Here is an 11964-nt window from a genome sequence, read left to right on the forward strand (position 1 = left end):
TGCATGCATATGAGGTTATTGAAAATACCATGGCTTGGGTCAGGTGCACTTTAGTCCTCAAGCTGACATCTTTGCTCTTCAACACTTTCAAAATGTCTTGTGCAGCAGATTTGCCCAATAAAATACATCATTTGATTTCTTGACTATTGCTTCTGTGATTGTTGATAGTTGATCCAAGAAGAATGAAGTCCTTGACAACTTCAATCTTTTTTCCATTGATAAGAATGTTGTTGACTGGTACAGTGGTGAGGATTTTTGTTTCTTTACAATGAGATGCAATTCATACCAAAGGCTGTGTTCTTTGATCTTCATCAGTATTTTAAGTCCTCTTCACTTTTAGCAAGCAAGGTTGTATCATCTGCATATGGCAGGTTGTTAATGAGTCTTCCTCCAATCCTGATGACACACTTTTCTTTGCATAAGCCTGCTTCTCAGATTATTTGCTCAGCATACAGATTGAATAAGTATGGTAAAAGAATACAACCTTGTCACACATCTTTCTAAATCTGAAACCATTCAGTGTTCCCAAGTTCTGTTCGAACAACTGCTTCTTGGTCCATGTAGATTCCTCATGAGCACAATTAAGTGTCTGGAATACTCACACTTTGCAATGGCGTATTAATATAGGTTGTGCTTTATAAGTAATGGTTAAATCATCAATCAAGAGGGGAAAAAAGACACAGCTATAATTAAGGTACCGACTCCTGACGTGTTGCTCTAAGATAAACACTAGACAGCTAACCACAAGATCAATGGTTCAAAGCCACCAGTTGCTCATTGGAAATCCTATAGAGGGTTGCTTTTAATCAGAAATCAACTCAATGGCACTTATCAAACAAACAAAACATAATTAGGGTAAGATAGCAAAAATAAAGTAGACACCAACCATGTGAAAAGATGCTTGACTTCACTTATTTAAAGTATGTGAAAAAATCAGCAATGATATCCCTCATTCTATACATCCTCATTTGACTCCGGCTTCAAGCTCTGGCAGTTCCCTGTCACTGTACTGTTACAGCCGTTTTTAAATTATTTTTAGCAAAATTTTACTGGCATGTGATATTAATGATATTGCCCAATGATTTCCACATTCCGTTGGTTCACCTCTCTTTGGAATGGGCACAAATATGGATCTCTTCCAACCAGTTGCCCATATAGCTATCTTCCAAATTTCTTGGCATAGATGAGTGACTCCAGTGCTGGGTCAGTTTGTTGCCAGATTTCCATTTGTATTCCATCAATTCCTGAAGCTTTATTCCTTGCCAATGCTGTCAGTGCACCTTGGACTTCTTTCAATACTGTTGATTCTTTATCATATGCTCCCTCTTGAAATAGCTGAACATTGACCATTTCTTTTTGGTACAGTGACTCTTTGTATTCCTTCTATCTTCTTTTGATAGAACAAACCTGTGTTGGAAGATGTACAGCCATAATACTCATTAGAAGCCAGAGTGACTAGACTTCATCTCTCATACTTCAGGCATATTATCAGGAGGGACTGGTTCTGGAGAAGGATATCATGCTTGGTAAAGTGGAGGATAGGTGAAAAACAGGAACACCCCCAACGAGATGGTCTGGCACAGTGGCAGCAGCAATGGGCTCAAGCTACGACTGTGGGGATGGCGCAGGACCAGGCAGTGTTTCGTTCTGTTGTGCACAGGGTCACTATGAATTGGTACTGACTTGAAACACCTAACAATAGCAAGCAAAGGAATAGTAATAAACAACAAACTTGGGAAACCTGAATCCTAAAATGGAAATAGGCAAAACAGATTTTTACCACAAAACTCCCAAAGACTTAAGACTGTAGGGATAATCACAGACTAGTCTGAACCAAGTTTGGTAATTCCACTCATTGTTGTCATGGATTAAACACAGTCTAAGTCAATGTGTGGCAATCCCCTGATTCAGGGCTGGACATGTGACGTATATGGGCCCAATCAAATTAATGAGAAAAGACTTGGAAAGAGGCCCTCTCTGTATTGTTGGATGTAAGTGACAAGCCCTGACTTATTCTAACAACCAGTCCATGACTCTAACGGGATTCAGTATCATGGGCAACATAAGAAAAAGAGAACTACTGGATTAATTACCTTAATGTTATTTTTTTCTCTAAACTGCCAATTATATAAATAGCAAATTTTCTGTTGGTTTGATTAGCGTTTTATAGTACTTATAAAATACACAAAAGTTAACTTTGTTCCAGGTGCTATTCTAAGCGCTTTACATATAGTATCTTATTTAATCCTTTAAGGTATGTTGTTACTGTTGTAGAGTGGAATCAAGTCGATTCAGATGCATAGAGACCCTGTATAGGGTCTCCAAGGAGCAACTTGGTGGGTGTGAACTACTGACCCTGTGGTTCACAGTCCAGTGCTGATCCTACAGCACCACACCAAAAGCACATATAAGGTATATAAACTTTCATTTTACAAATGAAAAAGTCAGAAGGCAAATACATTAAACAACCTGTCCATTATCATACAGAGGGTTCTGGAACAAGGATTTGAATTCAGGGACTCAAACTCCAGAATTTAAACTCTTTAAAGTAATAGCATTAATATCCAAGGAGGCAGTATATATATGTCTCAAGATTATAGAGCTAAACTCAAGCTTTCATCATGTAGAAAACAATTTAAAGATTAAAAAATAGTAACAAGTCTTACCCTTCTTTTTCTTCTTTTTCTTTTTCAAATCTCCTTGGCTACTAAGAGAAAAAAATCATTACTGCGATCATATAAAGTACTTCTAGAAGATTCTTGTTGTTCTTTAGTGCTGTGGAGTCGATTCCAACTCATGGCGACCCTGTACGAGCAGCTGGTGAGTTTGAACCGTCAATTTTGTGGTTCAAACTGACCTTGTGGTCCAGTGCTTATCCTACAGCACCACACCAGGACTTAAGTGTATGTAAAAGAATCAGCCGAGCACTTTATCATAACTATGTTCCAGACTCAGCGCCTGCTCAACCAAAATTGGGTATTAATTCAGATTAAATTCACTCAAGCTTCAGATACTATTATTTTCTAAAGGAAGTATTAGAAAGAGAGGGAACAGTTAGTCACAGAAAACAGATACTATTTACACTGAAGCACATTTAGGTGTCCCACATATAAGTTTATAAAGATAGATAAGAAATCTGCACATGCATGAAAATATATGATATAGTGGCAGATTACCCTATGTTTGGTAAGACCTTAGAGAACAGATGATTAAACTCTTTTCCAGAACATCCATATGTATGGTATATATAAATACCTCTGCAAGTACTCGTATATGCAAGACAAGTAACAGGTAGCTGGGTACAGTGGTGGAAGACTTTTTACTCTGTACTGTTATTTTATAAATTTTGAACCTGTGTAAATTCACTACATATTTAAAAGAAGCAAATCCTTTATTAAATATACTGACCAAGAAAAAAAAAAGTACTGAAAAGGGCATATAGAAATCCAGGAAATACTTCAAAGTAATTCATAGGAACTCTGACAACTACAGTGAAAATCTGTAATATCAAAGATAAAGCCATAAAAAATTTATCTCTGCATATATGCTTATGCGATATACCGCTATAAGAATAATGAAACTGAATTAGAAAGATGAGACAACAGAAATTTCTTTCAAGAATTCACTCTACCAAGTTACTCAATTGTAAAAGTTCTATTGGAACATCTACGAATGAGAAATGCACTTTACAGTATTGTATTTCTCACTAAGCCTAGGCAATAAGTCGTTCCAATTGTCTCCTTACAAATCCTACTCCACCGCTGTTCCTGCAGTTTCCCAAAGGTCTCTGTCATGTCTTACTTCTGTCTTTGCACATACTTTGATACCCTTATTCTCATCTTTCTCAATCAACACAATTGCCTCCTCCATGAAGCCTCTCCTGACTGCCCACTGTGCCCAGGAAAAACTGACGGCTCCCTCTGGTGTGCCTCCTTTATATCCTGTACATAGTGCATACAACCTTTATTGTAATTACTATTTAAATACCTGGTTCTTTTGCTAAGCTTAAGTTCTTCTGAGGGCAAAGAAGATGATTTGTGGGGTTTTTGGGTCACCAACTAGCAAATCTAGACCATATTATTTCTTTAAAAGAAACAAAACCTTTGCAGTTTTTGTTGGAGGCGATTATACTGACTTTGAGAAAGCTGAGAACAGAGGTATCAAAATATGAACAGAGACACAGAAGTAAGAAATGACAGAGATCTTTGGGAAACTGTAGGAATAGTGGTGGAGTATGGTTTGTAAGGAGACAAATTGGAACGACCATTGCCTAGGCTTGGTGAAAAGTGAAACATTGTAAGTTAACATAAAATAATGATCATTAATCAATGAAAAAACCGGACTATAACGAAAACAACTTAAAAGGCAGTGTTTTTCTTAATGATTGTCTAAGGAAAAAAATACAGAACAAAAGGTTACAAAAGAACTTGTGTTCTTACCAATTACCCAACTCTGTTTTGAAAGAGAAAAAAAAAAATTACAACCTAGTTAAGTGGACTAGAAAGACACATTATTTTAAAAACCCCTGAAGATCTAGCTTGAACTTACTTCATTTTGGGGTTTCTAATAAGACTAACTCTGGACAGGTGAGGGGAGCTAGGTTGGAAACAGCAAAAGAAAAGGGAAAAGCAACAAAGAGGACTTTAATTTTATTCACACATTATTTTTTATGCCTTATATAATTCTGTTGTCATTAAGTGTCATGGAGTCAATTCTGACTCACAGCAACTCTGTACAAGGATTCCAAGGAGTAACTGGTGGGTTTAAACTGACAGCCATGTGGTTAGCAGTCCATGCTTAGCCTACAGTGCCACACCAGGACTCTTTATATATAATTTTAGATAATTAAAAACTAAAAACTATTTTGATCTCAGCATTAGTGTGTGTTACAATGAAAAATATTACCCTTGCTCCTTTGGTTGATTATCTCCAGCAACTTTTCCGCCCTTCTTCCGAACGTACGTAGCACCAGGTGAGTTTTCAAGGGCCTCCACATCTACTTTAAGAGACATACTATCTGACGAGGGCAAGTGTTTACTAAGACTGGGGTAAAACAGGAGTTCAGGAACATAAAATAACTATATCTGCCAACATAGTTATAGCAACAGAAAAAGACAATTTTTCTTTCTGAATTGTTTCATTTCTGAAAGATTTATTTTTTCAAACTTTTTATTGTGAATTAGGTGAAAGAAGAAAGCTTTTTTTGAGGCCCTTCATCAAAAGCAAAGGAGCTCTGGTAGCGTAGTGGTTATGAATCGGGCTGCGAACCTCAGGGTCAGCAATTTGAAACTACCAGCTGTTCTGTGGGAGAAAGATGAGGCTTTCTGCTCCCGTAAAGATTTACAGCCTCAGAAACTCTGTACAGGGTCGCTATGAGTCGGAACCGTCTCCACAGCACATAACAACAACAACATCAAAAGCAAAAAGAATTCTTATATCTTCTACAGGATAACAAATCAACAAGTCATAATGTTTATGGTATACCACATATTCTAACAAAAGAAGTTGAAAAAGGAGTCCTATTCCTTAACTCAGCAATGTACTTCAAGATGGTGGTTACAATTAAGTGCTACTGAGTCAGTTCTGACTCAGCAACCCTGTAAAGAGTGGCTGGTGAGTTTGAACAAACAGCCTTGCGATTAATTTACAGTTCACTGTAAGCACCACCCAGATCTTCACTCCAAAACACTGATCTAGTTTATAAAGCACAGACTTACTCACTGCAAAGGGTTTTTGACTTCTAGTTAGTTGCTCAGCACTGCAGGTTCACTCCACCAGGGCACTGAACCCCTTTAGGAGCACTACTAACTGCTTTAAATGAACACAGGACCCAAGAGATTTGAATCAGAATGACATTTTAGATTCATCATGTACAACTACCCAAATAAAATGTGTTATTTGACCCTCACCCCCCACCTAACTGGAACCTGGACGGATATAGGCTGTGTTATTTGTCCCTAAGCCCCCACCTAACTGGAACCTGGAAGGATATAGGCTGTGTTATTTGACCCTCACCCCCCCACCTAACTGGAACCTGGAAGGATATAGGCTGTGTTATTTGATCCTCACCCCCCCAGCTAACTGGAACCTGGAAGGATATAGGCTGTGTTATTTGTCCCTCACCCCCCCAGCTAACTGGAACCTGAAAGGATATAGGCTGTATTATTTGACCCTCACCCCCCACCTAACTGGAACCTGGAAGGATATAGGCTGTGTTATTTGACCCTCACCACCCCCCACCTAACTGGAACCTGGAAGGATATAGGCTATGTTCTGATTCTGGGCACAACTTTTGTTTCTAGAACAAACTGTACTCCAGGTTGGACCTACCACTGCATTCACTTGGATCAAAAATTCTCATTTTTCTTTTTTACTAGTTACAAGTATTTTTATTGTTTTGTTTTGGTTTCATAGTAGAAAAAGTCCTAGTCAAAACAAAGGCATTGGACACTCTCTAGTGTGCTGTTTGGGAGCTGTCTGGAACCACTAAAAGGATACACTTTTGCTTTCTCAGGATCTACAAGTGAATACGCAGAAATAAGCTGTGCCAGGGTATGAATATCCTTTGGATTTTGTCTGAAAGAAGAAATTACAAAGTTACTACACAAATCATCAAACTAGAGAAAATAACATAAAAAGACATAATCATTTCCACATATTAAATAAAGGCAATAACAACGAAATGTCTACATTTCTTCCACCTTCCAGAGCTTACTTCCATAGCTGTTCGAGGTCACTAATGGCCTCTTTCTTCCGCCCATACTTGAGTTTGAAGTTTGCAGCTTCTCTGATCAAGGACAAATGAGCAGAAGATTTTGGCTACAGGTTCAGAATAAAAAGGAATAAAAAAGGAGAGATTTTTGAGCTAAATATTTATCAAGTAGTAACTTAATATTAATTAAGACTTTAAAAATAACATACCTATTACATTCCTGATCTTAAGTTTTACAGCATTCCTTCAACAACAAAAACAAAATCATACCCAAAGACAGGGAGGAGGCTGCTAGACAAATTAGTACAAGGAATTCACACTTATAAATGTGGAACACAACTCCTCTATATTCAGGTTGTCTACAACTAGAAATATTCCCCCATAGCAAAATTCTCAGACAATGATTTAACAGAGTACTTTGCAGAGCACTGATGTCCCTTCAGCATTAGTAGTGCTAACAGTGTAAATGCCACCCGCATGTATGTATGTATATTTATAAATTAGATTTTGCCTACACTGAAGTCCATACACAGAAGAAAGATGAGGCATTTTGCTTCCACCAGAGATTTACAGGCTCAGAAACCTCTACACAGCGTTGCTATACCAACTTGATAGCATTTAACAAGACTCCCAACTGAGAAAAACAAAGCTGTTTATATTGGAGGAAGACATGATATACAATCATAATAACAATGACCATGATTACTACTATTGAACCAATTACTATTATTCATGGGCTCTCCAGTCATTTAAAATCAACTCTCATGTATTAACACCATTCTTAGTTCTTGAGAACAGAGAATACACACATACAGAAGAAGCTTCAGGAAAAAAATGACTCAACAAAATTTTTTCTCATGTTGCAGCCATTCCTTATTTCTAATAACCTTATTTACTAAAAGGAGCCTTGGCAGTGCAATGATTAAGCACTCTTGGAACTGAAAGGTCAACTGTTTGAACCCACCAGTGGCTCCATGGGAGAAAAGCTCTGGTGATCTGGTCTCATAAAGTCTGCAGTCGAGAAAATCCTATGGAACAGTTGTACTCTGTCTTTACATAGCCATTATGAGTTGAAATCAACTCGACTGTGCACATAGCATGGAGTCCTGGTATGGCACTGTGGGTTAATGCACAGACTGCAAAGTTGGCGGTTCAAGCTCACCAGCTACTTCTCAGAAATCCATACAGGGTCGCTAAGGGTAGGAATCGACTCAACGCCACTTAACAACAACAATACCCATAGCATACTTTAAAAAGATAAATCTGACAACCTGAATAGCATTCCATTTTCTTAAAAGTATTTCTTACATGTTGAGTTCACTACTGCAGATTTTTATGTAACATAAAAGCATAACATCTTACCCCATGAATTTATTTACCTGATGGTTTTGATACCACTGGATAGCTTGTGTGAAGACCTCAATGGCACTATCAATATCTTCCTCATGGTTGTACATGGTCACTAACGCAGATACCTACCCAGCCAAAAGTATAAATGAATGAATAAAATACCTAATCCATTCTAGAATAAACTTTTTTAAAATGACAAATACTGGAGAAATAGCAAATAAGGTTACAAGGCTCTCTGCCAGTACTGAATTCATCATGAAAATACTATCTTTAAAGAGCACAGGTTTATTCTGAAAAAGACCCGGACAACAAGAGTGTTTTGTACATATAAAGGCAGCTATCTATAAAACATAACTTTTTTGTAGAGCAGATCTACTCAAAGTGTAGTTCCCAGGCCAGTACCAGTCCACAGGTGCTTCATTACTAGTCCCCAAACAGTTAGGTTCAGAGTTGTAGGAACTTTACTACAATAAGATATTGTTAAACGTGCAAGTGAAGTGCATGGTCACTGAGGAATACAGACTAGCATGGCTGAACTCCACGGTGAGACACATAGGCTATGAGTTACAGAGTCAATCAAAAAGCTTGCCTAGTGTGTCTAGCGAGAAGGCCTAAGTGGCTGGATTAGCATGACAGAGGGAAAAGCAGCAGGAGTAAGGTCAGAACAAAAATGAAAAGCTAGATCTTTGAGAAGATCAATAAAAGTGATCAACCTCTAGCCAGAGTGGTCAGGAAAAGAGAAGATGTAATTGATCATTGTGAAGAATGACTACTATAGATAACTCCATGTCAATAAAGTCAGCAATCTAGATGAATAAATTCCTTGAATGATGACAGATGGCCAGATATCAAATTTTAGAAACATCTTATTTTTGGTCACATTTGATTCTTATAAATAATAACTATAACCCAGTTCTTAAAATAGGATTCTTCTAAAAAGAAAGTACTTCAGTAACCGGTGAGGATCTGTAGGATAGGTACTGGACTGCTAAACACAAGGTCGGTGGTTCAAATCCACCAGCCACTCCTCAGAAACCCCATACAAGGTTGCTATGTGTCAGAACTGACTCAACGGTACTTGCTACCACCATCACCATTATACTATTACGCACTACATGAATGTGAACTACAAGCTGTACTAGAGGATAAAAACATGAATAAAACCATCTCATAACTATATTTATCACCACAACAGAATTACTCTGTACTGTGAAACAGATGTTCATAGGTACACTAGTGATCTAAGTCAAAGGTGCCTGAATTATCTATCACTAGAGAACGAAAATGAAAGCTACTGGCCACCTACTATTCAACTGGTTTAATTCAAAGAAATCACACTGATGGTGTGATAGAACAACTTAGGCTGAGAAATTCCCTATATAGGTTTTAGGTTATGTAAGCCTGGCTTATAGTGACAAGGTAAGGTTTACACAGTATCCATCACATTTGAATAAATAAGAAACCAATGCAAACAGAGCACAGAATAAATTAAACTAATGCCATATAATAATTATTATTACTTTAATTACTATTCATACACTATACAAGTATATAAAGAAAAAGTAAACATTAAAGCAAATACAAAGAAACATCAAGATACTAGTGGACTATCAATTCCAATCCTTTTTAATGCTTGTAATATTTTAGTTACAAACTCACCATGCCTGGTTTATGTTTTAACTCCTCTATGCTTCTCAATATTAGACATGCTTTGGAAATATTACCTTAGAAATTAAAAACAAATTCAGCATTATATTGAAGAAACCATATTGTAAGAAAAATTCATGGAATTCTACTTCCTCCCCACTACTAAGGAAGGCAAACATAAACATCATTTGAAACATCTCAACTATACAAGCTTTATTCTATTTAATCATTTTACAGGTAAGGAAATTGAGTTTCAAAGAAAGAATACGCCCGGCTTAATTTGACTCCACAAAACAAGTTCATGACAGGACTACTATCAGAACAAATGTCAACTCCCAGCAGCCTGTTGAGTTTTCTTTCTCCTTTTTCAGACTCTAAGTAGAAAGTGGGGAGCCTTGGTATGTGTCACTGCAGATACCAGTGCAACGGGAAAAACTTTGGAGGGTTAAAATTCTGATTTTCCACTCACTGGAAACCTCAACAACTTAGCAAACCTTCAAAAGTCTGAAAGGCAAAAACAAAATAGATTACAGGCTCTTTTCTAGTAACTTCAGGACAACAATCCTTGCAAAAGTAAAATGAAGAAAGAAAAAAGGGAGGACAAGGAAAGAAAGGGTAGGGAAAAGGAAAAAAGACAAAGAAGGGAGGGTAGGAAATGTGAGAATAGGATATCAGAGACTAGCAGTGCTTCTCAACCTAATAGGTTATTTTCATAGACTATGAAAAACTTCAGAGACTGTTCCTAATTGTCAACCTTTCTCATTGAAATTTTAATAAACAAAATGTTTATATACTATTCCCCTTTGGAAGTCAAAAACCACTGAATTTTTCAATCCCCTCATCCCCCTTCTCCAAACCCCACCCCCCAAAATTAGGCCAGTTAAGAATGCAGTTTACATCAGGACTGCTTAATAGAACTTTCTGTGATGATGGAAATGCCCTATATCTGCAATGTCCAATAATAACCACAGGTCATTATTACTAAGCTTCTGCAATGCAGCTAGGGTAGTTGAGGAATTGATTTTTAAATCTTAATTTTAATTCATTTAAATTGAAAATAGCTGTATGTAAGTAGTATCGACCATACTGGACACCACAAAGCTAAACGGTAAGTCAATGTAGGTTCAAAACGTCACGTCTCATTAAATTTCCTAGTGTCCCTCCCTCAAGGGCAGCAAAGTATAAATGAAGAATAAATGGGTAAGAAACCCTGAAAACTGGGGTGCAAAGTAAACCCTTATTGCACACAAACATTACTAAGTAACAGACTTAAATGTTTCTGTATTTGACACACCAGAGATATTTGAGTATGTACAGTTTTTTAAACAGAGGATACCTTTGGTTTTATTACCTTTCAAGGCATAGGTTGAAAATCATTCTAACAATTTAAGAATAACATAAAAGCCAACTAACTCACTGTTAAACCTGCTGGAGTTCACACAAAATCTAGATTCATGTTTGAAACAGCAGTAATAATGCTTCATCAACACAAAAATTTAGAAATCACAGTCCCATTAAAATGTAATTTAATCAAATGTAAAGGTAGACGTTTTGTAGCAAAGGGAGGGGAGAGACTGGCTTTGCAGTCCAGGAACGGAGGTCCCTGGGATCATCAAGGGAGAAGAGTGGAGAGTGGGACCCTACCAAGAGAAGCAGTGACAACAGAGATGGAGACAGAGACGAGAGATGGAGCAGCTGGGGAGACTTTAGACCCAGAGAGGGAGAGGGGCTATGTGCTGACGACTGGGGGGAGGAGGGCAGTGTAGGGGGCAGGCTTGTAGGGTACACCCTTTGGTTTGGTTGGTTGATGATACATGGAGGGGATTGTAACCATGGCAATGAAATGATAGGCAATACGATGAATATAAAACGAATGTTCTCCCATTTAAATTATCACATAATTCACAATAAAACATTAAAATAATCGTAATAATATAATTTAATCATTATTAAAAATCACTAATACCTTGAGAAACTTTCAATTGGGCCATGGTCAGCTTAATTTCAGCTGCTTTTTCTGGATGCTGATCTGAAAATTCCTAAAATGTTTTTAGTTGGAGAGGGGGATGAAAAAGACACACATTTAAATCACACAACTAGCTTTATAAATTACTGATCTCAGCTATCTAAAATTTTAAGTCCATCATTAAAAGATTGAACTTCTCCATCTTTGGAGCAAGCGTGCCTGAGGGAGCCAGCATTCACCGAAGACCCACCTGAAAGACGGATGTCATCTGCATCTCCATTGAGGCCCC

The 11964-nt window shown here is 37.5% G+C and overlaps 1 protein-coding gene across 2 annotated transcripts in view; it reads right to left on the reverse strand.

Moving 5' to 3' along the window:
* SRP72 (signal recognition particle 72kDa) overlaps positions 1-11964 on the reverse strand; it is a 48107-nt gene that overhangs the window by 11148 nt on the left and 24995 nt on the right. For both annotated transcript variants that reach the window (XM_006868045.1, XM_006868046.1), the window contains 7 exons: positions 11676-11748; positions 9722-9786; positions 8092-8187; positions 6716-6819; positions 6499-6576; positions 4906-5043; positions 2667-2704 (listed from right to left, as the gene is read on the reverse strand). In XM_006868045.1, coding sequence (XP_006868107.1) covers positions 2667-2704; positions 4906-5043; positions 6499-6576; positions 6716-6819; positions 8092-8187; positions 9722-9786; positions 11676-11748 — 592 coding nt within the window. The remainder of the gene's footprint in view (positions 1-2666; positions 2705-4905; positions 5044-6498; positions 6577-6715; positions 6820-8091; positions 8188-9721; positions 9787-11675; positions 11749-11964) is intronic.

The sequence above is a fragment of the Chrysochloris asiatica genome, unplaced genomic scaffold, assembly GCF_000296735.1.
Source record: "Chrysochloris asiatica unplaced genomic scaffold, ChrAsi1.0 scaffold00115, whole genome shotgun sequence".
In the NCBI taxonomy this organism is placed as follows: domain Eukaryota; kingdom Metazoa; phylum Chordata; class Mammalia; order Afrosoricida; family Chrysochloridae; genus Chrysochloris; species Chrysochloris asiatica.